General features: G+C 41.2%; 2 protein-coding genes across 4 annotated transcripts in view; one reads left to right on the forward strand and one right to left on the reverse strand.

The window, feature by feature from the left end:
• The window catches only part of pkd1a (polycystic kidney disease 1a), a 61,008-nt gene extending 45,725 nt beyond the window's left edge, over positions 1–15,283 (forward strand). The window contains 26 exon segments of the mRNA XM_054604746.1: positions 92–410; positions 928–1,105; positions 1,255–1,519; positions 1,603–1,798; positions 2,198–2,368; positions 2,468–2,611; positions 2,703–2,913; positions 3,002–3,128; positions 3,232–3,342; positions 3,584–3,633; positions 3,984–4,198; positions 4,321–4,399; positions 4,583–4,698; positions 5,595–5,797; positions 6,457–6,651; positions 6,777–6,916; positions 7,680–7,810; positions 8,606–8,708; positions 8,830–8,955; positions 9,738–9,909; positions 10,039–10,329; positions 10,682–10,816; positions 11,318–11,644; positions 11,849–12,440; positions 12,443–12,472; positions 12,475–15,283. Coding sequence (XP_054460721.1) covers positions 92–410; positions 928–1,105; positions 1,255–1,519; positions 1,603–1,798; positions 2,198–2,368; positions 2,468–2,611; positions 2,703–2,913; positions 3,002–3,128; positions 3,232–3,342; positions 3,584–3,633; positions 3,984–4,198; positions 4,321–4,399; positions 4,583–4,698; positions 5,595–5,797; positions 6,457–6,651; positions 6,777–6,916; positions 7,680–7,810; positions 8,606–8,708; positions 8,830–8,955; positions 9,738–9,909; positions 10,039–10,329; positions 10,682–10,816; positions 11,318–11,644; positions 11,849–12,440; positions 12,443–12,472; positions 12,475–12,902 — 5,055 coding nt within the window. The 3' untranslated portion in view covers positions 12,903–15,283.
• Positions 15,284–15,395: 112 nt separating this feature from the next.
• The window catches only part of tsc2 (TSC complex subunit 2), a 28,346-nt gene continuing 15,746 nt past the window's right edge, over positions 15,396–27,995 (reverse strand). For 2 of the 3 annotated variants that reach the window (XM_054604586.1, XM_054604583.1), the window contains 15 exons: positions 26,813–26,974; positions 26,521–26,679; positions 25,956–26,068; positions 24,970–25,212; positions 23,801–24,049; positions 21,331–21,488; positions 20,299–20,906; positions 17,269–17,347; positions 17,112–17,198; positions 16,844–17,030; positions 16,571–16,710; positions 16,387–16,465; positions 16,202–16,293; positions 16,019–16,117; positions 15,396–15,915 (listed from right to left, as the gene is read on the reverse strand). In XM_054604586.1, the coding sequence (XP_054460561.1) occupies positions 15,748–15,915; positions 16,019–16,117; positions 16,202–16,293; positions 16,387–16,465; positions 16,571–16,710; positions 16,844–17,030; positions 17,112–17,198; positions 17,269–17,347; positions 20,299–20,906; positions 21,331–21,488; positions 23,801–24,049; positions 24,970–25,212; positions 25,956–26,068; positions 26,521–26,679; positions 26,813–26,974 (2,623 nt within the window). In that variant the 3' untranslated portion in view covers positions 15,396–15,747. Of the gene's footprint in view, positions 15,916–16,018; positions 16,118–16,201; positions 16,294–16,386; positions 16,466–16,570; positions 16,711–16,843; positions 17,031–17,111; positions 17,199–17,268; positions 17,348–20,298; positions 20,907–21,330; positions 21,489–23,007; positions 23,098–23,800; positions 24,050–24,969; positions 25,213–25,955; positions 26,069–26,520; positions 26,680–26,812; positions 26,975–27,995 lie in introns of all 3 variants that reach the window. The other variant, XM_054604587.1, reaches the window with a different exon arrangement.

Consider the following 27,995-nt stretch of genomic DNA (forward strand, 5'->3'; position numbering starts at 1 on the left):
CCTGAAGTGGTCTTGTTTGTATTCCATGCCTCTGTGTTTTACCGTCACTACAGATCTAACTTTATCTCTTCTTCCTTCTTTTCCTCAACAGGTGGAGTCGAACCCCTTCCCCTTCAACTATGTGGCAAACTACACCGTCTCTACCGAGGTGGCATCCATGGAGTTCCGCACTGAAAATGGCACCCAGATTCCCATCTCCGGACTGGACGATAGTCTGGCCATCACTGTTGCTGTGAACAATGGAAGTGGTGGAGCAGAAGCAGATCCTGGGGGTTCTGGTACCAGAGGGATCCCCACAGCTGGAGCTGTTAACATGAGCCACTGTGACTCCATCATCGTCAGAGTCAGCATGGGAAACACCAACAGAGAGGCGGGATTGTTTGTGCAGCTCAACTTCACCTCTCTGGAGGGTGAGCTCTCACATTCAACACATCATTTATTCAATACAATAAACAAACACATTGGCTAAGCTTACAGTGTTTAGCTTTTGTTGAAACTGTGTGAGGAAGGTATTTAGTAGCTGTAGTAGCAGTAGCATTGTGTCGGACTGCATCGTGAAAAAGATGGACCTCTTGTTGCCTTGACATTTTTATTATTCTCAATTTCATAATAATTTATAATACGTCTAAGAAACTGTGACGCTCACAGGGCTCAATTAAGATCCAGCCTCTGTTCATTCTTGCAGAATGAGAGAATTTTGAATGGGCTCCTAGGGCCAAATATGGAGATCACATACTACCTATCTACACTTGGCTTTGTGAATCTGCCTGGTTTTGTTATTTTGTGACACAACATTGTTCCTCAACGTGATTTATTGTTTGATAAATAGAGTGAATTTATTACTTTTATTTTTTCTAATACAGTTTTATACTTTTAGTTGTGACCCAGTGTCATTCTTCCTCTTCTATATTTCTATTCCTTCTCCAGATGCCAGACAGAACAATAAAATAGAAGAGGATGTGGAGGAGCCATACATCACAGCCTACCTACATTCACATGAAAGACCCAATGAGTTCAACTGCACAGACAAAAAACGCATCACACTCGCTATGACCAGGGGGGAGGATCTCGACCACAGGAAATACACCTTCTTCCTGTCCCCAGAGTAAGAGCTCCTGTTCATCCACTGCTGTGTAACATGATGTGTACTAGTTATGTACTATTTTCCGTGGCAACTTGAGCAGCAACTGTGGGCCTATGGTCCAGCTCTGAGGATACCAAGTAATTCAAAATTCTCTGTCCTGTCTTGCAAAGGTCGTACGACACCACGCTGGACTACTTTATCAACGTGAGCACGGCCTGCAGCCCCAGCTCTCAGCCTGCGGGTGTTCGTCTGGTGGTCGGGGTGTTTGCTTCTCTGTGTCAGTACTTCAGTGAGAGTGAGAAGCAGTGGCGGACAGATGGCATGGTGCCCCTGGCAGAAACCAACGCCAGCAGAGCAGTTTGTCGCACCAGGCACCTGACGGCCTTCGCCGCAGGCCTGTTTGTACCGGTCAACGCCATCAGCTTTAAAGTGCCAGTAAATATCACGGAAACAAACACTTGTTTTGGTCACATGTACCAGATAAACACACACTTTAAACTGTTTTTCTTGTCCCTTAGGAGCGTTCCGGTGCACCAAGCCTGGTTGTGCTGTTGGTGTGTGTGTTGGGCTTACTCAGCTATGTTGTGGCAGCAGCCCTCTTGCACAAGTTGGACCAGTTGGATCTACGCCGGGCTGGTGTGGTTCCACTCTGTGGCCAAGACGGACTCTTCAAGTACGAGGTCCAGGTCAAGACTGGCTGGAGCCGGGGGGCAGGTGAGTTAAATAGGGGGACAATTTAAGACACCTGTTAGGATGGACATAGGTGTTATTCAATAGCTTAATGAGTATTAACAGTATACTATTAATATTTAAGTTCCTTACTACTGTATTGGCATGAAAAGACGACCCTGATTAAACTGCTATTTCCAGAGCTTTTTATAATCAACCTTTTAAGACACGTGAAGCATTTTTGTGTAGTCTCTGAATTTACAACCCTCCCTCCTTACAGTGTCGTTTCTGAAAGAAAATGATTTGTTGTTGTTTCACTGCCTTAATTATCTGATTAGCAAAAACTACATTACTACTAATTAAACATGATCACAGTCAAAGGTCTCTGCAGAGCTCAGATCTGTAGAAATAGTCAAAACAATGCGCCTCTCTCTATGCCTCCAGGCACCACGGCTCATGTGGGAATCAGTTTGTACGGACGTGAGAGCCGCAGCGGACACCGCCATCTCGACAGCAGAGGAGCTTTCACGCGTAACTCTCTCGACATCTTTCACATTGCCACAGATACCAGCCTGGGCAGTGTCTGGAAAATACGAATTTGGCATGACAACAAGGGTACGGATTCACACACAACAGATCTGTAATCACACAGACTTTAACCAGCTGAGATTTTAACAGATTTCTTGTAACCATAATTTCTTGACCCTTTATCAGGTCTGTCCCCAGCATGGATGCTACAGTACGTCTTGGTCAAAGACTTACAGACAGGAAGCAGCTTCTACTTCCTGGTTGACGAGTGGCTGTCCGTCGACAATGAGAGAACTGACGGACAGGTAGACATTGAGGTGGAGGCCTCAGGTGAGAAACTACTACCACATCATCCGTAATAAGAATCCGCCGATGCAGGATGCTGTTTTCACTCCATCGTGTTTCTTCCCATTTCCTTCAGAGGAGGCTGTGCTGCGTCGGCTGCCCCGTCGTCTGCGGTGTGAGCTTCAGAGGGCGCTGTGTGAGACTCACCTGTGGCTGTCGCTGTGGGAGAGGCCCCCCCGCAGCCCGTTTACCCGCCTGCAGAGAGCCACATGCTGTGCTGTGTTACTGCAGCTCTTTGTAATGGCCAACACACTGTGGTACAGCATTGTGGTGGACAAGAGATACAGGTAAAGGAATGAATGTCTACTCGCTTTGTTTCCACATAACAACTATAGGTGTTTTGTTCCTACATTTCAAAACCATCCTGTGTTGCAGCCCGCGAGCCGTGTCAAGGTTATCTTCATTGAATGGAGAGACAGTGGCAGCAGGCGTGGTGACCTGTCTGATCGTCTACCCTCTCTACTTGTTGGTCTTTACGCTGTTTAGAATGAGCCGCAGCAAGGTAACACCAACCTGCTTGATAACTATATCTTAATCAAGGTTTTTAGTTCCTCCCATAGGCCAAATACGAAGCTGAATATTTTCTCTTTGTGTGTGAATATTAGTGCGTGTCTGTGGAGCAGGTTCCTCCACAAGTGGATCAGGAGTCGGTGGAGATTGATGACTTCCTGGATGACTCCTTGGCTGGAAGTTCTTTCCTCTTTTTTAACGGCCAGGTAGAGTCTCATGGGGAAATAATTGGATGTTAAGCTGAATCCTTATATTATTTATTATTATTAATAATTATATTTATTAATATTATTATTTATTTGATTTGTTGTAGAATCAATATAAATTTGATGGCTTTTAAGAAACAATGCAGTGAAGCAAAGAAAATGAATGCTTTTCCCTTGTGATGAGTCTTTTTATCCGTCTGCCTGTCTATGTATTCGTCATCCATTCCTCTTTTTCTTTCAGACCAACTCAGAAGAAACCAATTTGGATTTGCCAACTCCATCAACGAAAAGGTGAGATATTCTGTTGCCATGACAGTACATTAAGATAATGCATGACGTTAACCATTGGAAGACAAATGCCAAGTGCATTTGCCAGCTGTGAGACAGAATGAGGATTAGAACAAAAGAAAAGGGGGAAATGGTTTGTATTTGGTATAGTGCACTAAAAGAGCCTGAATATAACTAAAAATTTTAATTCTGAATTGTCTCAGCACTTAGTCTCGTGTGATTAATTATTCTCCTATGCGAAACCTCTGTGGTTTTGTTCGGTTTAAGAGAGACGGAGAAGAAACTCTCGAGCTCAGTGAATAATTTGCTGAGGTGACACTTCTTAACAAACATCTCTTGCTTTGTATTTTTAGTGGGGAGAGTTGGGACATGGCAGAGGAGGAGATGGAGGACAGGGATTGGCCAGAGCTGTTGAGTGATGAGTCTGTGGTTGGAGGGGCGGGGCATGGAGCAGGGCTGCCCAGGCTGAAGAGGGGTCAGGGGAGCAGGCACCTGGGTGTCGACATGAACTTTAACCCTGACGACGAGGAGGGGACTGACCAACGCAACAAATATTTCACCTCCTCAGGTAACTGAAACAGGAAGGTTTTTAAACCAGTTTATTGAGTACATGAAGCATTTTGTTGTATTATTAAACTTTCTGTGTCAAAGGAGTGTACTGAAATGCAAGCTGTTGTTTTTGGCTCACAGACGAGGATCTGATCAAACACATCCTGGCAGATGGACAAAACTTCTTTCCTCAGACAGACGAAAGTGAAATGGCTGACCTGTAAGTTTGATCTTTTTTCAGCATACCTTTATGAAAAACAGTAAATTACCTTGCTTACTTTGGAATGTTTGTGGATTTGCTTGAGTTGAATTAATTGTATTAATTATTTCCTTTGTGTGTGTGTGTGTGTGTGTGTGTGTGTGTGTGTGTGTGTGTGTGTGTGTGTGTGTGTGTGTGTGTCAGGTTGAGCATTTTAGGAGATAAGACTGAAGTGATTCTCCGCCAGAAGCTGAATGAGCCTCTTCCTCTAGAATCTGTGAGAAGAGACCCACCAAAAACTGCTTTCATCTCAAATACAGGTGTGTGAAAATGTTTTGTTGCTGGTAGATGAGCTAGTTTAGTGAAAACATATGATTAGGGTCATTTGGTTCCACCTTGTTCGTGATAAGTGTAAGTAGTAAACATGGAAAGTGATTGGAAAAAAATCAATGCCAGCTTTATTCTTGTTGTTTGCATAGTTGATAAAACTTATTAAACAAACATCTTTCCAACCTTTCAAATGAAATACAACTAATGATTGCATTACCTATCATGAACAACAATGTTTTTTACAATCATTAAGGGCCTTTGGTTCTCTTTTAAATATAATAGAGTTTTTTAGTTTAAAAATAAAAGATACATTAGTTATTCTTATCTTTAACCTATGTCCAAAAGTTCCCTTTTACCTGTACCACTGTGTTGTAACTCTTATAAGGTAAAGTGTGAAGTTTGATCATTAATTTAAATAAGGAAAGATGAGTAAGACTGTTTTATTTTTATGCGGTAATGAGCCACGCAGTGCTGGTGGCTGAGTGTCTAAGTCATTGTTTTTGTTTTTTAATAAACAAGAGTATACACATCATGCTTTCATTTTGTTGCCTGAATGTTTAATTGGCAAAACAAGTCATTTGTTGTCAGAGAAAAAAAAATTGAAGAGACTCGAAAGTTCTTATGACATAATTTATTCTTCTTTAGGGAACTTGATTGATTTGCAAGTAACTTTATTCATGCAATAGACTTTAGGGGCCTTGTGGGTAAAGAACATTTGTAAGAATGTACTTCTTTGTTGCAGTGTATTTATTAGATTAGATTATTATATAATGAAAATTCCTTAATGTTTTAATTAAAATTGAAAATGCATATATGTTATTGCCTGATCATTCTATTTAGTTTCACCTCTCGGACCGTCATATCCTCACTGATCCTTTTCCTCCAGTTGTGACAGACGTGTGTCGTCCCCGACGGTTTCCTCCCTTGTGTGGACGTGCGACCCTGTGGGGCAGCTGGGCAGGGATCGCTGTGGCAAACGGCATTTCGATTTGGGCAGGACATGGGTTCAGTCAAAACGTGGCCATGATGTGGCTCATCTCCTGTTTTGCTAGTTTCCTGTGTTCCTGTCTGCTGTTGGAGCCGATTAAGGTAGACGCATAAAAAACACTCATTTATTCTCAAAGATGCTTGTTTAACTCACACATACATGCTCTCTTTTTAATTATCATCATTTTGCATGTTCTGTTTTGTATTTAACACTACTCAAAAATGGTATGCATCAAATGTCAATTTAACATTTTTAAGATAACTTATGATGATGAACCCACAGAAAAATGATTACCAGAATCTATTATTACTCTGAGCTCTACTGTGCTTTTCAGCGTCTTTCAGCTCATTGTTTTGTTTTTTCTCAACTTCAAATTTTTCTTTAAAGGAGCCGTATTCAACATTCTGAACTTTTATATGGCAGCAAACTATTTGCTATGTATAGATATATGTATAGATCTATAGATATACCCAAGCCGAGAATGAAGTAGCTTTACCTCTGTGTGTTGTTATCAGTCTTTCACCTTGTTTTATTAACATACTCAGTGTGCTGCCCCTTGTGGTCCAAAAATATATTGAAGCAGATTTAATGAATACATAATCCTGCCGCTTTTGTTCCCATTTGGCTGTGATCATGTTAATGATTGATATTTAACCAAGGTTTTCCTAGTTTTACTTTTGGGCTCATCAAATTCATTCTGGAGTTTTGAAAAACTTACTAAAACTAACAGCTGTATTGCTTCCCGCCTGCTGTCCCACAGGTATTGTGTGAGGCAGTTTACTACGCAGTGTGTGTGCTACGTCTGCGTCCAGAGGATCAGGATGTGCTGGTGGAGTTCCCCCGACTGGAGAGAGTGGTCCAACGGGTCCCCAGGGTGAGTCCACCACAGGGCTTCGCTCTGTCTCAGGCTCGGCACCAGGCCCGCAAGGTCCACATGCTGCACACAATGCTGAAGGTGAGTCAGAAAGAGAGAGACGTTGAAGGTTAAAGAGATGATGCTGGAGATTGTCCATGTATCTTGACTGTGTTGTAGAGCACTATATCTTATTTTTTAACACAATCTTTGGCTCTCATTTTCAGAATTTCCTGGTTTACATGTTTTTCCTGTTGGTGGTTTTGTTACTCAACTACTCTGATTCGGCCAAAGATGCACACAGCCTGAGACTGCGCACTCAGCTGCAACGAGCACTACACACACCTGTGTACCACAACATCAGCAGGTACACTCATTCATAAAACACACATACACAAACACACACCCTAACCTTATGTTCTGTTGAGAATGAAATATCTATTTTTTCAAGTGTGACCTTTTGCCTTTTTCAAAGTCATGAAAAATATTTCTGTGCTGTTTGGTGAGTAATTGTATATCAAAAGAGAACAAGAGGGGAATTTGCTCAAGCAAAGCGTGTCCGTGACTGCAGATCCAGAGCGTCTCTTTACAGTAGCAAGGTTTCCATTGAGAAAATCTGTGACAGAAAATGCGATTGAATGCTTGTTTGCATCCACTAACGTTATAAGATCAACAGTTTGTTCGTCAAGATAGATGGCACCAATTTTCCAGTCAGAAAACCAATATATCATGGCAGAAGAAAACGTTGCAGTTAAAAGAGGGCCAGTTGAACCTTAAAAGGCTGAAAAACAATGTAGAAAACTGGATGTAAATATGATATTAGTGTTTGTTTCATGTTATGTGAGGAGACTGTTTCTTTCTTCTTTAAGTGACCAGAAACTTCTGTCGTGTTTTGCTTCCAAGACAAATAAATGTTTCTGATATTTCATGATTATTATTTTTACGTTTGGCCTTTCCATTCAGGTTTTTCAAAGCGCAAATTGCAAATTTGCATGAAAACAGCAAGATTGAAATGTACTTTGTGTGCCCACACAAATAGTTGTTAGTTATCGAGTTGTTTTTCCAGCATTGTACAACAATGTAGCATATGACACATAATACACAATTTATAAAATACTCTTTTCTTTTAGCCGAGCTGATGCTCTAATCTGGCTGAATGAGTCACTGTTGCCACAGTTACTGGATGACTCTGCCCTCTTGAGAAACACAGGAAGTGTGTTGCTCGGCACTCTGAGACTCCGTCAAATCTGTGACACACAAGGTGAGGTTGAAATGTGGTCTCTGTCTTTATTTTTGTTGTGAACTTGGTTGAAGCTAAACATTTAAATACACTGAAGCTTCGATGATCTTTAATGAAAAGTATGTTTTTTGAGTGACTTTCTTTAATTGAATTGGGTCTAACAAAATAATCACAGTATAGTATGTCGAAAAAAGTCATAGTATAGTATGTCCAAAAAAGTCCTAAAAAAATCATAGTAAAGCATGTCGGGGCGGCTGTGGCGTAGTGGAGAGCAAGGTAGTTCTCCAATCAGAGGGTCGGTGGTTCGATACCCGGCTTCGGCAGTCGATGTGTCCTTGGGCAAGACACTTAACCCCAAGTTGCTCCTGAAGGCTTGCCATCGGTGTGGACTGGATGATGAATGTTAGTTAGAGTCTGATGGTGGCACCTTGCATGGTAGCCTGTCATCAGTGTGTGAATGGGTGAATGATATGTAACATACTACTGACTGTAAGTCGCTTTGGGTAAAAGCGTCTGCTAAATGACTGTAATGTAATGTAATGTAAAAAAAGTCATCGTCTAGTATGTCAAAAAAGTCATAGTATAGTATGTCAAAAAAGTCATAGTATAGTATGTCAAAAAAGTCATAGTATAATATGTGAATATTATACTATAAAAAAGTATTTTGTTACATTTTTATTTTTAGCTTCACAGGTACTCTGACAGCCATACTTATTAACATTTCTGCTTATCTGTTTGCTTCACTAATTTTCTTTTATGTTTGATCGCACTCTTCTGAGAATTGATTAAATGAATGCAATATATCTCAATTTGCAGGTCGTTACAGTGCAGGGGACAGTATTTTGGGAAAAGGCTGGGTTCCACCTCCGACCAAAGACGCTGAGAATTTTACTGCTTTCATAACTAATGATACAAACGGGTAAGGGAAGGATACAAATCCTGGCTCAAAGGCCGGCCTTGGTTCAGATTCTCTATTTGACATCTGGTCTTATTCAATCATGTTTTTTACCCTCTCTGTCATCTTCCACTCATTTTTCTAGGGCGTGGCGTTTGGGTATGATGAGGGTGTGTAACAGTGGAGATGTGATCCAGCAGTTGAACAGAAGCCTGGCGGAGGCCTCCTCCTCTTTACAGCAGCTGCAGAAGCTGCACTGGCTTGACTACAGGTAGTGAATGTGGAAACACAAGACTGTAAATAATATAAAAACGCAAACATTTTAAGTCAAAGTTAAACTAACATATACAACTGAGAATAAGAATATCCCAGTGCGCTGCTGGAAAGTAAATATAACGCCAAGGTTTAAAAACAAATAACTTTTACTTAGGTTTTTTTGTATCCTTTAAAAGTGGAGTTTGCTAAATGATCTCATTTTGAGGTTGCTCCAGAGTCATGGGGCCAGATGTAAGGGAATTGAAATTGGGCTTGTGAATAAATTTCGCAATGATTGACAATAAAACAGAACCATGCTTTGGCTTTATATTTCTTGAGTGGAGTTTTATTCTCCCTGAAGTGCGATTTGTCTTTAAGCCTGCAGTCATTGAAAAGTTGCACATGAAAACATGAAATCCCAGAACATAGAAAACACTCCAGTCAAGAATGTGGGCTGGCTTTCAACAGTTGTTCTTAGAATAATAACAGATGGCATTATCAAAGCTTCAAAAGTTTCAAATATTAAGCGGGGAACAACTGAAAGTCAATAAAAATAAAAGTTTGTGGTGGAGGTCTCTTACGGCCCAATAAACTGTGTCTTTTGAACAATTTTATCTTTTCATGTAAAATGAAACTTCCTGTGATGGAAACACCCAACTTAAATACGATAAATGAAATGTTAAAATTGGTTCCAAAACAGAGAGGTAACCAAAACAGGAAGTGACTGTGCACTATCTTGACTCCTGATCTTATCATAGTCCATTAAGTGTGTACTTGTGTTTGTGTGTGTTTTCACAGGACCCGTGCTGTGTATGTGGAGTTCTCGCTCTACAACATCAACACAAACCTCCTGGCTGTTTTCTCCTTCCTCATTGAGTTTCCTGTTTCTGAGCGTGCCCAGTCCAGCCTTGACCTCCTTGTCATCACTCTGTGGCCCATAACAGGCCTGGATTTGCAGCTCCTTCTCATGGTAACCGCTGGCAACCACTCGAACAATAATAACAAAAAAATACCCACCATCTAGCTACACCTGAACCCTGTCCTTGGCTTTTGTTAATTTAGAAACACATCTCCAGTTTAACATTTTGCCTTTTTCCAGATCGTCCTCCTCGCCCTGGTGTTGTACTTCCTGTCGCGGGGGATCTTGGGCTTCCTTAGAGAAGGCTATGTGTACTTGCTGTCAACCTGGAGACTCCTGGGCATCTGCAAACTGGTTCTGGCAGCGACTGTGTGTGGGCTGCACCTGAGCCGCTGCACCATGGCCACGCAGCAGTGGGCGTCGTACCTGAAGCACCCTCGGGACGCCTTCACAGACTTCTACCCCTTGGCCAGACAGAGTCAGATGTACACAGCCATGTCCGCCTTGCTGCTGTTCATACTGGTGCTCAAGGTAAGAGAGGAAGCAGGGCAAACTACACACATAGTAAACATTTTGTTATTCTGTTCTTTGTAGTTGTGTTGTTGTTGTTTACATTTATTGTTGCTCACTATAACCCTTTGTATACTTGAGGTCTAACAAACGTGATGGATGCATTTCCTTCCAAACAGTTTTGCAAAATGACTGTGTAGTTTGGGTAAAAATGCTGGACGAAGTATCTGGACAAAACTAACTGTTAAACTATGTACTACAATGTTGAAACAGCTAGACGTGATGGCAGAACTATAAAAAACAAGGACCAGGTTGTAATATATTTGAGCTTTACATTTAATATTACTCTCCCCCTCCCTGTCTGATCGTCCAGGCGTCCCACCAGTTGCGGTTCCTCAGAGAGTGGGCAGTGTTTGGCAGAGCCCTGCGGTGCTCCGTCTGGGAGCTGCTGGGAGTCGCCCTGGCATTACTGCTGTTGGTGCTGGCTTACTCGCACACAGGACACCTGGTCAGATGTTTTCCTCCTTACTACTCGCTGATCCCCCTCCCACACAGAAAACATTATGGAAACTTGCATACATAAACTACATAATACACGTACATAACCATCTGAAATCTATCCACCCACGTGTTTGTTCACCTTCCATGCATGGTTATTTTCTATTCTGTTCAGAAACACCTCACAACCTACACGTTCTTTACATTGACAATACACAGAATCTACAGTAAATCTTCACTTAAGCACAGACTGCACAAAACATCTTCACCAATATGGTTGGAACAACTATTATAGCAGCCTCGCTGTGTCAATTTGATACCAAACAGCTTTACTAAAAGAGAAAGCAATTTTTGCCTCAGTCAAAAATATATAATCCTTCACCTAAAAATAACTCTGCCCCGTCCAGATACATTTTTATTGGCCTTTTCTTTCCATTTTCTGGTTCCCTGTGAAGTACTAGGAGGAATTAACTGTTTTTAACTTTTCCTTTATCTGTCTCCTCTGCTCCAGCTCTTCCACTCAGTATATGACGGCTACGGCAGTGTGAGCTCGGCCTGTCGGTCTCTGTTGGGTTCTGACGGACGTGGCTTACTATCATGGCGTCCTAGCTGGACCTTCACCGGTCCCTCTAGCACCGTCTTTGCGCTGGTTTTCCACGCGACCTTTGCTATTCTTCGGCTCGTGTTGCTATGGTTTGTCACCTCGCTGTTACTGAGGAACTACCGGCGCGCACGAGCAGAGCTGTACCGTCCGGCTGTGGATCTCCAAGACTACGAGATGGTGGAGCTGTTTCTCAGACGGCTCAAGATGTGGATGGGACTCAGCAGGACCAAGGAGGTACAGTCCTGTTTCTACAGCTGTTAGCTAGTTAGTTAGACATATTTTCATAAAGATTTTACAGATTTTACAGGGACAAAATATTAAAAGATTAATGGTAGTAGACACTCCATTTGTGACTATTTCTCTTCTACTATTTAGAAAGATGAACATCAATCCTCTCTCTTGTCCCCTAATCCTCCTGCTGCTCTTTTTTCTTCTTAGTTTCGTCATAAGGTGAGATTCGAGGGCATGGAGCTGCCACCATCCCGTTCCTCCTCCACCAGTGACTGTAAGTCCCTGTGCTTGCCACCGCTGGACGGTCCTGACTCCTCCCCCACCCCGGACAGCGTGGATGCGGGTTCCGAGGCCTCGTGGCGTCCTGCCTCCTCCAGCCCCTGCAGCCTGACAGAAGCCCCGGGGATCGGCCTGGGACTCGGGTTGGGCCTGGGTTTGGGTCTCGGTCCCGGAGTGGTGATGGGAAGTACCAGCTGGAGGGAGAGAACGGAGACTGAAGCCTCTCTGAGGAGGCTCCTCCCCACCCTGGAAGCCCTGCTGCAACAGCTTGACCGCGTCACCTTGGCAACAGAGGACCTGTGCCACATCGAGTGTAGAATGGAGCGAACCCAGAGGAAAAGGAGGCGGAGAGAGAGAGGTGGAGGTGGTCAGGAAGGGAGGAGTGAGGCAGGACAGAGAGGAAAGGGTGAGGATAAGGACTCTGTCGAACGAAAGAAGGAGAAACACAAAGGGAGCAAAAAGGGGAAAAAGACGGATAAAAGTGAAGTTCGAAAGGACTCCGGAAACACTGCTGCCAAACCAAAAAGACTCCGGCAGCCACACCTGTTCCCTTTTAAAGCCCAGACCAGCCTCTGCCAACACACATACACCCGCTCCTCAATCATCAGCCAAACCTTCAGTCAGTTCACCTCCCCCTCCACCAGTCACAAGTAAATCTGCCTCCGACGCCTCCTCCCTCCCCGTCTCATCAGCAAACACAACCTCTTCCTCTTCCAATGTCCCGCTGTCCAAAACACCCTCTGCACCTCCATGTACCCCTGCACCCACCCCTTCCTCGCCATCCACCCCTGCACCTACACCTAGTGGCCGGGACTGGGAGCCCCCCACAGAGAGAGAGACCCTCCCTTCCTCCAGCCTGTTCAACCACCCGGCTCACACCACCACAATTCCTACACGCAAGCGAAAACGCAAACCTCCGCCCCTCAAAAACAAGGTGCACCCCAACCTAGACAGGCAGGGCCCTGGACACACTAAATCCTGAAGTCTCTGGACAGAGGGACCACCAAATAAGGAGTAATGTTGGGTGACGGATAAGAGGAGGACAGGGGCAGCAGGTTTTGTCCCACAGGTGCCCCTCTCTAAACCCAGGTAAAGGAGAGAAAATAGTTGATGGGAACAAATAGGAAAAAAGCAAAGGAAGGAACCAAGAGGAATCACAGAGACGAGTAGTTTGGGGTTATGAAAGATGAACAGAAAGCAAAAAAATAAGACTTTGCAGGTTTCTAATCAGCGATCCGTCCAAAACCCAGTTCAGTTCACTCTCAGAAACGAGGTGCAGGTCACCAGACGTTAACTGAGCTGGTTTAGTCTGCCATATAAAGGTAAATACTCCTATTCCTTATTTCACCGGACTTATACCGATCCCAGGTGGCCCTGGAGGTCACGTGGGGTCGCTGACAGGAGCACATGAGCGTGCTCACCTGAGGATTTAACCAACTGAAAGCAGACAATGCAATCAGTCTTTTTGTGATTTGTCAGTTATGTTGTCCGTCTACATATTTTTTATATTGTATATTTTGGTCACCATGGGTAACTGTGGCCTGTTTGAAAATAGTCTTTTTCTATTTTTTATTTTTTTTAATGAATCCAAATTTGCATGCAGGCACACACAGATATACGCACATGCCGGTATACACATGCATGGAAATAACACTGTAGGCAAGGACCCGCTAAGTGTAATGTGCCGTACACTTCAGCCCACTGAGCTACAAGAGAAAGCAAAATGAAGCATACACACACACACACACACACACACACACACACACACACACACACACACACACACACACACACACACACACAAGGTCGTTGGGATCCCAGCAGCCAGTTTTTCAGGGTGCAGATATAACCGTTCTCTCAATACTGCAGAAGTACAGAGAAATGAAAAAAGGTACAAAGATAAACGGAAGCGAAGAGTAGTGACTAGAAGGAGGAGGTGTAGCGAGTGGTGGTGGTGTTAGCAGGAAGCTCTAAAGTTTAGATGATGCTCCGTGGAGACGTTTGGTTGTACATTAAAGTTGAGGACGTTTCCTTCACTTATACAGGACTGAACTTTTACAAGTTCCCTCATCATAAAGCTATACTGAATCCCAGTCTGATTAGCTTTCCTAAATGTTGTGTTGTGATTTAAAAGCACTTTGTTAAGATGTAGATAGTTTTTTATTTTGATGAGTTGTGGTGTTAAGAAATAAGCTTGGTGTCCACCAATAGAGAAAGCTTCACTCATACTGTATCTTAACTATAAACGTTGCCAAAGCTTATGCGTCATGTATGCATTCAGAGTTTTACCATACCAAGTAATTCAGTCATTTGTTTTGTACTTAGCACTTTATTTCCTAATGGAGCCGTTATCCAACGCCATATTTAACTCTTACGTGTCAAGTTTTCATATCATATTTTAACACATTACGGAAACCTCCTAGTAAATGTTATTGAGGTGTTAAAACAACAGCCAGCAGTTGTTTGTGTACTTTTGTCTGCTCTTGGTAGTTTTATTTTGTTAACTATGTATATACGTACTTTGTGTGTCCAGTGGGCAGATCTCAGGGAACCCCCCCCCCCCCCCCCCCCCTTTCCTGGAAAGACAACCAGGAAAATCTTAATCTAAGAAAATGATATATTTGATGGTTAAATCATGCCAGTCTGTTTTAGACTTCATCCTCCTCCTTCTCTCAGCCAAAAACTGGGGAGTTGCATGTCAGGGCCCTATTTTTAATTTAAAAAAAAGTAGGATATGAAAAGCGGTACTGACAGGCATGTCTCGTCCAATCAAACCCCCCGTTAAACAGCATAACGCAAGAAGCTAACACCCAAAATTATTTTATTTTGAAACATCTCACCTTTTTCCTGCCCCATTACTATCAAAAGATGTCACACGTTTCAGGCTCTCACGAAAAGGTATTAAAGACCCTGCTTCATCTGTGTTTGTACATTTCTGTATATATTGGTGCTTTGTGGTGTATATATTTTTGCTTTTCATGATCAGCATTGTTTATGTGCTGCAGTGGCATATGCATTAGGTCAAGCACTGGTGTTGCAAACCCCAAAGTTTTACATTTCTCCTATCTAACTGAAGCACTACAGCCAAAGCTATCAATGCATTTAATATAAATGTTTGTTTGCAATATGTGTGCCAACCACAGGAAGCTCAGCAGTCAAGGCCCCCACTGGCCCCTCTATTCCTGCTCTGTGTAGTGTGTCACAAGGCAGTGCCAAAGCCCGTCGTGTGTTTGTGTTGTAAGACGCATTTTGCTTTAAAATACTGTTACATTTGTCTGTGCTCTCGTTTGTATCTCATATCTGTATTTTGCAGTTGTAGCACTTCTCCTGCTTTTGCACTTGACAAAGTCGAATAAAGCGTTTGACAGCTGTGCATAATGACATCAAATATGTGAGTCGTACCTCCACCCTTTTACTACTACTATGTTTATGGTCTCCAATGAAGCAGTCACAAATTTCAAAACCTTTTTCATGTTCACTTTTTTATTTCACACACATAGTTACAAACACTCTCTGCTCTCAAACGTAGTGTTCTTTACAACTTTACTCATCTCGTGTTGCACTTCAGGAACATGATTAGACCAAAAAAGTGCAAAGCGTTAGCATTTTGAAAAATATGCAGAAATCACTGTCTTCACATATCAATGTCTTCATCACAAAATAAGCCTTTATTATACCATGAAGCTCAGAATACAAAGGTCCAACTGATTTAATTCAAAACCTGTGTTTTGTCCCAAGAGTAAACTCACCTCTGCTCTTAAGGCAGGTTTATGCACGTTTGCAGTCGTGTGTGTGTGTGTTTAAGTTTGCCGGGACAATACAAGTTATCAAACAAAATCGGTGAAATCATCCACTGTGGACACCAGGCGTTTCCTCTGCCCAGAGGCTTCTTGATTCTGTGCTGCAGTGCTCTGCTGGAACGACTTGTTCTGCTGAGTGTGTCCTTGGGTCAGAGAGATGCCGGGAGTCGAGCGGGACTGGATGTCTTCCTGGGCCTGAGCAGAGCAAAGAGACAGCGAGGTGGATTGATATTTAAAATGAGTAGGAGTAGTGTCGGTGATGATGAGGAACCTATTATTTGTTTGTGTGCTTTCTTACCCTTGTCCTAATCCTCTTAATGTGTCGTAATCTCGCCAACCATTTGGAAGCATAAGCATCAGAGGGGTTGGCTCTGTACTGATGCACCAAAGAGGCCATCTGCGGGGAGACAAAGAAGAATGAGTGTTTGTGTGTGTTTGTGTGTGACTAGGTGTGAGAGGAAGAGATGAGGGGAAGACTTACATTTGCATGCAAAGCCATCTGTCTGACCAAGAGCGGAAGGTTGCGGTCTGAAACGATTTTTGCCACCGTTGTGTCAACTAAACCTTCCAGGTCTGGAAGAGAGAGCAAAAGAAGGAATACAGGAAAAAACTCAAATATAGTTTTGCTAAGAAAAAAGACCGGAGCAGACGCAGTGATTGGCTCACCTTTGCGACCCTGGAGGGTGACGAGGTTGCATTCATAGTCCAGCGGTTTTATAATGACTTCTACAAAGTTGAACTGACCCTAATGGGATGGAGGGGGAAAAAAAGATTAGATTTGCGTAAAAGTCCTGCAGATTTCAGACATCTATGCGTGTGCGTGTGTGTGTGTGTGTGTGCTCTCATGTACCTTAATGGTGCCTAGTTTGTACTCCTCTCCAGAGTCATTGTACACCACCATGACAAAATCGTTGCCGATGTGCCGCTTTTTGTTGCAACAGCCCTTGTCGCTCTCCTTGTTTGGCATCAGTGTGGCTATGTGGAAGATAGCTGCAGAGACAGGAGTTCATTAATAACAAGCAGATGGGCTGTGGAAAACACATGTTGACTAAATTATCATGAATATGACTCCCTGTCACACACACACACACACACACACACACACACACACACACACGCTCACCCTGCATGATGTCATCATGCCAGCAGTAGGTGAACTCTCCGTCGTCTCCATACTGGTCGAGCCCTCCGAGGAAGATCTGGTCGGGATCACAGTCCTTCAGATGGATTAATTTGCCCAGGCCCGTTAGGAAGGCAGCGTAGCGGTTGGATCCGTACTCGTTTGACAGGATGGCGACCTCGTTGCTAACCTGAAGACAGTGGACAGGATGAAGTCAGATAGTACGGGACTATTCTGATGTTCAAATAAGACAGTAAATTAATGTTCTCACCTGACCAGCTCCGACAAACACCACTCCAATCTTATGGGTGTCATAAGGAGGCATCTGGTCCAGGACCTTCACAGCGCGGTCAATCACCTATCACAGAGAATAAATACTGTAAAAGACACTTGGACAGATTCCAGGTCAGCCGTAGAAGTCAACTCACCTGAGTTTTGGGCAGCAGCAGAGGCTTGTTTGCTTCGTTTCCAAAGAAAGGTGAGTGGTACAGCTGGAGAAACACAAAGCTAAAGGAAACACAAAAAAAACTTGTTATGAACTTTTTCGACATACTATACTATGACTTTTTTTTCAACATACTATGACTTTTTTTTCGACATACATACTATGACTTTTTCATGAATTTTTTTTTTTCGACATGCTATACTATGACTTTTTTCGACATGCTATACTATGACTTTTTTTTCAACATACTATACTATGACTTTCCTGAATTTTTTTTCGACAGGCTATACTATGACTTTTTTCGACATACACACAATTACTATTTTTTTTCGACATACTATACTATGACTTTTTTTCATGAAATTTTTCAACATTACTATACTTTTTCATGATTTTTTCGACATGACACTGACTTTTTTTATACTATGACTTTTTTTCATAACTTTTTTTGACATGCTATACTATGACTTTTTTTTTCGACATACATACATTATGACTTTTTCATGATTTTTTTCGACATGCTATACTATGACTTTTTTTTTTTCAACATACATTACTATGACTTTTTTTTTTCGACATACTATACTATGACTTTTTTTCATAACTTTTTTCGACATACTATACTATGACTTTTTTTCATAACTTTTTTCGACATGCTATACTATGACTTTTTTTTCGACATACATTACTATGACTTTCATGAATTTTTTTCAACAGGCTATACTATGACTTTTTTCGACATACTATACTATGACTTTTTTCATGAATTATTTTTCGACATACATTACTATGACTTTTTTTTTCGACATACTATACTATGATTTTCATAACTTTTTTCGACATGATATACTATGACTTTTTTTCAACATACATTACTATGACTTTTTTTCATGAATTTTTTTTTCGACAGGCTATACTATGACTTTATTCGACATACTATGCAATTATTTTTTTCTAAATTTTTCGACATACTATACTATGGCTTTTTCATGAAATTTTTCAACATACATTACTGACCTTTTCATGATTTTTTCTCGACATGCTATACTATAACTTTTTTCGACATACTATACTATGACTTTTTTTCATAACTTTTTTCGACATGCTATACTATGACTTTATTCGACATACTATGCAATTATTTTTTTCTAAATTTTTCAATATACATTACTATGACTTTTTCTCGACATGCTATACTATGACTTTTTTCGACGACATACTATACTATGACTTTTTTTCATAACTTTTTTCGACATGCTATACTATGACTTTTTTTTCGACATACATTACTATGACTTTTTTCGACATACATTACTATGACTTTTTTCGACATGCTATACTATGACTTATTTTTCAACATACTATACTATGACTTTCATGAATTATTTTTCATATACTATACTATGACTTTTTCATAACCTTTTTCGACATGATATACTATGACTTATTTTTCAACATGCTATACTATGACTTATTTTTCAACATGCTATACTATGACTTTTTTTCAACATGCTATACTATGACTTATTTTTTTTCAACATGCTATACTATGACTTTTTTCGACATGCTATACATGCTATATACTATGACATTTTTCAAACTTTTTTCGACATGCTATACTGTGACTTTTTTTCGACATGATATACTATGACTTTTTTTCAACATACTATACTATGACTTTTTTTCAACATACTATACTATGACTTTCATGATTTTTTTACGACATGATATACTATGACTTTTTTTTCGACATACATTACTATGACTTTTTCATGAAATTTTTCGACATGCTATGCAATTATTTTTTTCTACTTTTTTCGACATACATTACTATGACTTTTTTCGACATACTATACTATGACTTTTTTTCATAACTTTTTCCGACATACTATACTATGACTTTTTTTCATAACTTTCTTCGACATGCTATACTATGACTTTTTTTTCGACATACATTACTATGACTTTTTTCGACATACTATACTACTTTTTTTCATGAATTCTTTTTGGCATTCTATACTATGACTTTTTGACACGCATTATTATGACTTTTTGTCAACAACTACGTGTTTTTCAACATACTATACTATGACTTTTGACACATACTATACTTTGACATGCAATACAATGACTGTTATTATGGCTTTGCGTCAAACTATACTATGACATTTTTGTCTTTGTTTTAGACATACAATACTACGACTTTTTTATAACTTGTTTAGACATGTTATACAATTACATTTTTACTACTCGATACTGTACTGTGACATTTTAATTACTTTCTGTTATGTCCACAAAATTCATAGTTTAAAATCCCTAAAAAAGTCCTAGTATAATCTGTGAATTTGATGACTTTTTTAGACATAAATTACTATGGCTCTTTTATTACCTTTTATACTAGAACTTTATAAAAGACTATTAAACCATAACACGACTTTATCTGACAAAGTATACTAAATATTTTTATGACTTCTAGGACTTTTTAATGACTTTTTTTCGCATTAAATACTTTTGCGACTTTAAGACTTTCTGATTTACAGTACTTTGACTTTTTCGGAATACTATACTCTTTTTTCATAGTATTTTTTAACATTCAATACTATGAATTTGTCATGAATTTTTATTATATACTATACTAAGACTTTTTTAGATTATTTATCTAATTTAATACTATGACTTTATTATCACATACTAAACTATGACTTTCATGATACATTATAATATGACTTATGACATACTATACTATGACATTTGAAAGATATTTAAGGACATATTATACGATAATGTTTTTATTACATGCTGTGATTTTGGATTTAATGATGTACAATAATATTAATGTTTATGACATACTATAACATTGCTTTTTTATGACAATTCCTGACAAATGTCTCATCAAATAAAATGATGAAGTGTTTACATTTTGGACAGTTTGTATGTATATTGATGTGACATGTGACTTAACTGGTTGGCAGAGGCAAAAAAATTATTCTAGTTTGTGCAAGTCTTGGATTACCTGGGGCTCAGTCCAGATATCTTCTCAGTGTTGCTGGGTCCAGGTCGACTGTGGTACGAGTCCCTCTCCGTCCTCCTCTCCCTCCTGGAGGAGGGAGCTGATACTGAGATGGTGTGACCCCGGGGTCGATGGCCTCCGCTCGGGGAGATGGGTCCGGGTTGTGCCGCTGCTGCTGGAAACTCCAACCTCATCCTTGCTCCTCCGCTTTGAGATGACACTACAGCTTGTCCTTCACTCCCTTGACTCTGACCTCCCAGTCCATTAACATCCGCTCCGGTGTTTCCCTCCACCTTCTCTTTCTCAATCTGGGGCTGCTGGGGCTGAGGTTGGCTGTCTGAAGGTGCTCTGGGCCACGATGTGTCTCCTTGTAAAATCTCGGACTCAATAGCAGCCTTGGAGAATGCTTCGGGTAAGGTCTGGAGCTCCGGAGAGGAGCTAGACTTGTTAAGTCCATGACCCTGGGACTGAGTGTGGGTCTGGAAGGGAAGTTCGGGCCCCTGGCTGCCTGGGGTAGAGGGTCCCATATTGGGCTGATCGATTGGAATCGCTCCCTCACTCACTTCCTCGAGTGTTGACTTTTCATCATCTTGACTGGAGGTTGAGGAGGACTGGAGGAGAAAGATAAGAGTAGTTGACTTCAAAACAGAAAAGGGAAGACTTTTAAGGACCATAAGTTTTAGCCTGATTGGCTAATTGCTAAAAACGTGCAAAACCACAGAATAATACTTTAGGTGTGGAATAAAAATGCTGGCTGTGCCGGCATTCCCTTGTTACGCAGGAGCACGGGTCGGGAAACACTTTTAAAGAGTATAGGACAACAAAACACAACAACAGGTGAAGTGGTGGTTTTCATAGCTTGTAGAGACAGTACAGCCAAAAAAAGCCATGCAAATTAATGTTTATTAGTCCGTATTGTTAACCATGCAGTAGCACACATGGTATTTTGATTACTCTCTGTAAATTCTAGTCAACATAAGATATATTCGCCGTTTTGAGTGCAGAATGAAAAAATAGAGTACACAAACTACCTACCCTGCTTAGCGTTCCAGGCGGTGGGGTCTTCGTGAACTTGTCCGCAGACATGAAGATGGGATCAGAGGGCATTGGCTCAAACTCTTCACTCTCTTGCCAATCAGATGGGGTGTTTGCTGGTGTGACCCCCGACCCCTCCTCCAGCACCACCACAGAATCTACAGCAGGACAAAGCAACAACCATGTGGGTTATAGGTGGATACACACTCATAAAAACTGATGTAGCCCCCCTACCACACATACACAAAAATGTTGTCTACCATTAGTTACACAATCAGAGAGATATAAAGGCATACGCAGGTGTAAGACTCCCACAAAAAACATCAATGATTTCATCACAGTCATTTTGACACATCACACACATTCCCTCTAAAATTCCAAATTGTAGTCAAGTTTAAAATGAGTGAATTAATCATGGAAACATGACAGAATCAGTTGTATCAACATTGATCAAACAAACTCAAAGGCAGTCAGACAAACACACATAAATGCAAATGAACAGACATTAAGATCATGACCTACAGCAAGTCCAGAGAGAGATCAGAGATAAAGACAAATGTTTGCAGCAGGCAGCATCTATCCTTAACTGGATCATTAACTTAATTTTTCCATTAAGACACATGCATCTGTTTGGTTGGTTATCTTGGCCCAAAAGCTCTGCAGCTATTGCAGAAGCAGCCCAGACAAAGGCCTGTATCTCCCAACTAACACTTTCCCTACACTCAGAGAGGAAGAAAACAGTACAATTGGGTCTGTGTGACTTGGCTGTCAAAACTGCAGCTCTGAAAATGCCTTCATCTCCCTACTGGTCTACCAGTAAGGCAAGGAAAAGCTTATTAGTTGGATGAGTTCTGGGCTTTACTGTTGACAACAGATCAAACATCAGGGGTTCAAATGTTAAAAGATCAACCTGGGAGTATATTTCATCGACAGAAAGTTAGAGAAAATGATTAAGAGTGAAAAATAAATCATGGAGAGGGTGAAGAAATAAATCATTATCCATCTTTAAGTGACATTCGACTAATTGATCCAAATGCAGGCACGTTTTCAGCATCTCTTGTGGAGGTGCCTCCCTCCCGGTGTTAATAGAAGACTGATGGATAAAGTAGAAATGCAGAATTCCTTCACTTGCACAATTTTGAGTATAAAGCAGCAGGTCTTTTTGCACAACAGAGTCATATATGACAGGTGTGCAGGAGAGAGGTGCAACATGGACAAAAAAACTCCTACTCATCATATCTCATTTACAAGTAAAGGAATGGATTGACATTGTGGGGAATTCTGTTTCAAGTCTTTAATGCTAAGCTAACCAGCTGCTGGCTCCAACTTCATATTGAACAATAGACAGATATGAGAAGGATTTCCATCTTCTCATGCAACTGTAGCAAGCATTTTTCTCCAAAATGTCAAACTATTCCTTTAAAACATTTATTGGGAAAATAATATTCTTTGGATCTTACACGGTAAAAAGCAAGTAAGAGATAATTTCCAACTTTCTCTGCCAACATTTATAAATTCCAGTAAAGGGGATATAATGAAAATTATAAAAAGTTATCGAATGTAATTTCTAGTTTGTGCTGGCAGACCACTGTATTGTGCAAGTAAGAAGAAATAAACTACACCAGGGTTTTTGTTTGGAGGGGGGAGGCGTGGGGTCACACATGTGGTGGACGGTACCTGCCCAGGAAATGCTCCTGTGCAACCTGCCGGGGACCGGAGGACCTGGGGGGGCAGAGCCCAAACCCAGAGACCAGAGAGAGCTGCCCACTGCAGTCGGGACACCAGAGGATAGGTCGGTGGCTCATGACGCCACATAACACACCGCAGCCAATCACAAACCAGCATGGTGGTGAGGATGAAAAAACATGAAAAACAAACTAATCAGAACAATGGAAAAAAATCTCAAAGGCAGTGAGAAAAAAAGAGAAAGAATGAGTAAAGAAAAAAGATGGATTGATGAGGTAAATAAAGAGAACATTTGAAGATGAATAACTGGAGGCAGGTGAGCCCCAGAGGAGGCGAGACAATGAACAAAAGCACGAAACACTGGTCACCACTGAACGGGAGGCTTCTGCAAAAAAAAGACATTTGACTTATAAACAAAAAGCATGTCAAAGCAGTGGACTTTGACAATCAATGACCTGAACACATCCAAGCTTGCCTATAGATCCTCATCAGGTTCAGTTAAAGTATTTACAGGCACTTTGGCTCTTAACCTGGTCCATTAAATGTGACCAAAGACAGGTAGGCAGGCGGGATGTGTTCATGCATTTTCTGTTCTGTAGCTAAATATTCTGGTGGTACTGTTATGCTTATTTGACTGATAACACAATGACATTGTTGTGAACTTAAATTTTTGGGACAATTAACCTGCATTGATGAATTACGACTACCAACACACACAAGCAAGATGAAAACATAACATAAAATTTGGACCATTCCAGCCTTCTCTCCTCAGACTGTTACCCACCAGTGTTTGAGCGTTGGATTAGGTTTGCCTTTCCCCCAGCGCTGCTGTTCGTCTGTGTTAGCGGCTCAGAGACCGGTGCTGGTGCTGGAGCAGCGGTGCTGGCAGGAGCGCTGGCTGTCTGGGTGGGAGGCTCCTTCACTCCCTCCATGGCCATGAGGATAGTGGAGAGCTCCTGTAGTGGCATGTTGCCGAGCTCAGAGGAGAAGGGACTGGGTGGGTTCTCCAGACACATCAGCCAGCTTGTGTTACCTGGGACGACAGACAGAGACAGAGTTCAAAGTTTACCAAAGCATGTCAGAGATTTTTTTATAATTTTCCTCCTGTCACTTACTCGCGTTACCATCAGAGCAGTATGGAAATAAACTTGCAAAGACATGAAATGTGCTCGGATGCTCAGATGTGCTTGGGTTGGACAATATACTGTAGTGGACATTAAAGTGACTTCTCTGATGAAAAACACTGCATTCATTGAGAAATAAAACATGCAGCAAGTAAAAAAGAAAAATAGTTTGAACACCGAAAACTATCAAGATGCTCTAGAATTTAAAAAACCCTGATATGACAAAGAATAAAGCATACTTCATGTTCTGTTATAAATTAAGAACCTTGTGCAGGTTTCAAGTTACTGCAATTTTTTTTCACATTGTCCAGAAACACAATCAAGGACAGCCTGAAATATACAAATTCTATATAACAGCACCTGGTATGCTTCAGAAATGGTCTGTCGTATTGTTACTTATAGTCATTTTTTAGTTAGGTAGGGTCTTGTGTTAAAAATAATTAAGACAATAATAACAAAAAATCGCTAAACAAAAGTAATGTTAAAATTTAAATCCATGTCTTTAAAAAATGTCACCACTTCATCATTTTAGCCTATTACATATATCTGTGGGAAATTGTCAAAATTAGGATATAAATTCTTGAGTTAAGGGCAAAAACCATCTTTGAGCCAGGAAGGAAGTTTGTGCAAATTTGAAGAAATTCCCTACATGGGTTCCTAAGATATCTCGTTCACGACAATGGACCGGTCAAGGCAGTCTCGGGCACGGGGTCATAATAAAAAACCAAAATCAGGCACACAGCTAAACCTTCTTTGAATAACAAAACAATAATCCTCAGATACTTGGTGGTCCTTCATTTGTTGCTGTTGTTAAGTGCTGTTTGCATACCAGACGGTCTCCGTATGAAGATCTCTGCCCAACCCTGTGTGAGCATGGGGATAAACTCAGCCAGGCTGGGGTTGTCTTTAAGAGGAGCGGGAGCAGACGGGGCAGCAGAGGTGGAGGAGGGTGGACCCAGACCATCCAGGGTGGAAGCAGAGGGGGGAGAAAGTGGAGCAGCTAACTCCCCCTCAGAGGGGGACACCAGAGGACTGAGACTCTGAGCAGGACCGGCACGAAGAGCGTGGCCACCTGCAATGAGAGAGAAAGGTCGTCGTCATCATCATCATTATTCGTCACATTACTCATTCCTCACACTCAACTCTTTTTTTGTTTTGTTTTTTATCCAAAAGGTCTGCTTTAGGGAAACATGTGTACTGATGACAATAATGGCAACAAAGCCAAAGAGATGTACATCATTAAAGTACACAGTATGAAGTTATGAAGTTATCCAGAAATACTAACAAAAAATCCAAAGCACACAAAGTACAGACAGAAAATAATGCATGGAAGATCACAGCCAAGAAGTCGAATTTTGCACCTCATTTTTCTTTGAATGTACTCTGACTCAATAAGGGATAATGATGAATAATGCCACTAATATGACGGCTTTCTGACATGAGTGGAGTGGGTTGCAGTCAAAGGGCGAGGTAATAACACAGAGAGGCTCTGGTAAAAGCATGACTGCAAATCTATGGAGGATAAAAGCAACCTGATTATTTCTCATTCAAGACTCTGGTAATGCAACCCATTTGCCTACTCTTCAAAAGATGTTTCAAAAGCTTTATTTCAGAAAATACCATTTATATTGGTAGATCTTGGCTGCAATTATTATGCAAAAAGGTTGATACAGTTTTAAAATTTTAGTATCAGGAAGTTCTCTTCAATACAGAAACCATAGTTGATGTCTGAAATTATGAGAGAAGGTGGTGTATTGTGGGATGTTCTAGTACCGAGGCCATGTGTGACCTTTAAAACAGCTGAGTATTTATTACCTGACATGGAGCGGACCCGTATGCGTGTGGCTCTGCTGTGCTGTTGGCTTGACTGTGACTCCAGTTTGGCTGGAGCTTCTTTGGTGATGCGGGTATGAAGTGACGGATCTGACCTGCAGGACCAGGTAAGAAATATGAATGAAAAGCAGTTAAAAAGACTAAGACTCTACAGCCATGCTAGCAACTCTGTAAAGTTGTGCATATTTAGCGGTGCATCAAGCTAGAGGCTAACATTCATGTTCATGTTCAGCAGATGTTACGTTTAACGTGTTCCCCATCTTAGTTAGCATGTTAATGTTTATTAGTCAGCACTTGCTGAGGCTGATAGGCATGAAGTGATGAAAAATAAATCAAAGAAATGCCAAAGTTATTAGAATTTATCATCAAGGGAACAAAAATATCTGGACCAAATTTCATGTCTATCCAATAGTTGACGAGACATTTTCGTCAGGACCAAAGAGGTGGACCGACCAACTGACAGACAGACAGACTGATCTTGGCATCCCAAGAGTCAAATATCAAAGAATAGTTTTTTGTCATTTTTTAGCATGTGAGCATCCTTCACCTCGTCATTTCCCCTCCTCCTCCCAGGCGTTCAGCCATGTCCAGGCCAAGCAGCGCTTGCGTTCTGACCCCTCCTCCGGTTGTTATGGTCACCAGCTTGTTGCCCACAAGCCAGGTCATACTGCGACCCCCCGCCAACAGGAACTCTGCGATGGGAGACCTAAGAGGACAAAAGAGATCAATTTCATGACCGCTTCAGCTTTTCACAAATCTTTTTTTACAAAACATCGCTGTTGCAAAGTGCCATGCAAACAAACTGATTAACAAAAAAAAAAAAAAAAAAAATTGCACACCTTTTGGGCAGGGCGGAGAAGTTGGAAAAGACATATCGTGCCATCATGTCCAGACAGGTCTCTGTGAGCTCCAGGTGGACAGTCTTTAGCCCCTCGTCTGCCTGAGTCACCGCGTTTTCATCGGCCGAGCCCAGACTGCAGGTGGTGGTCGAGGTGTGCATCCTACAGGAGGAAACAGAGAGAAAGTTAAACAACAGTGAGAAGGACAGAGCTGGAAGATGGAGGCACGCAGGCTCTAGATATAGTTTAACATGTAATCAGTGCACACAGATTCATGCAAGCTCAGGTTATACAGACACAGAGAGAAATGCAGAACTTCACAAACACCACACAAAAATCACCAAAGTTTCTGTTAGTATCACATGCAACACAATGCATCCACGCGTGTGTATAAGCAACTGCACCAACAGATAAACGGATAACTTTTCTTAAGCACACAAACATAAACACACACTGGGACATGGTATAAGTGGCTTCATAAGCTGTGATACAAAACCCCTGTTATTTCCCTAGATGCAGATAAGCTCTGTATAGAAAGTACAGAAGGTATCTAAGGTGTAACACATTTTGATAATAAATAAGCAACATGATTGCAGAAAAGAAAACAGCAGGTAGAAGCTGTGTATTTGTGTTTAACTGTACACTAAAGTTTTGCTGCAGCTGAATCTCTTTACGAGTGTTCAATGTAGAGTGAGCAGATGTTAACATCAGTCTCAGTCAGGCCTTGAGAGATAGATACTAAAAGCCATGTTGGCTCGCTGCTCGGAAGTAAACACTCTCAAAATGAGCAATTTACGACAACACTCTGGGATAACTGAGCCCAATTGTGATGTCTCTGTTAATCTCTGTGGGAAGGCAGGTAGACTGTTTTCATGCCTCTGTTTTCAAACCAAAGAGAAGGTAAAGAATATAAATATGACAGAAAACATGAGAGAACAGTTAAGCGTTTCTTTGTTTGAGCCCTGTAACATAAGAGTGAAGAATACAATTTAAAAGTTTTAAAAAATGGAAAAACATGCCAATGTAAGAAAGTGAAATCTGAGAGATTTAAGGATATTTTTCAATAAGAAGAAACCTCTCACTCAGACCAAGTCCCAGTGTGTGAATAAACAGCTATTCCACACATTTTGTACTTACCATTCTTCTACCCTGAATCATTTTTCACTTCAATGTCTAATAATAT

The sequence above is a fragment of the Anoplopoma fimbria genome, chromosome 9, assembly GCF_027596085.1.
Source record: "Anoplopoma fimbria isolate UVic2021 breed Golden Eagle Sablefish chromosome 9, Afim_UVic_2022, whole genome shotgun sequence".
Lineage (NCBI taxonomy): Eukaryota > Metazoa > Chordata > Actinopteri > Perciformes > Anoplopomatidae > Anoplopoma > Anoplopoma fimbria.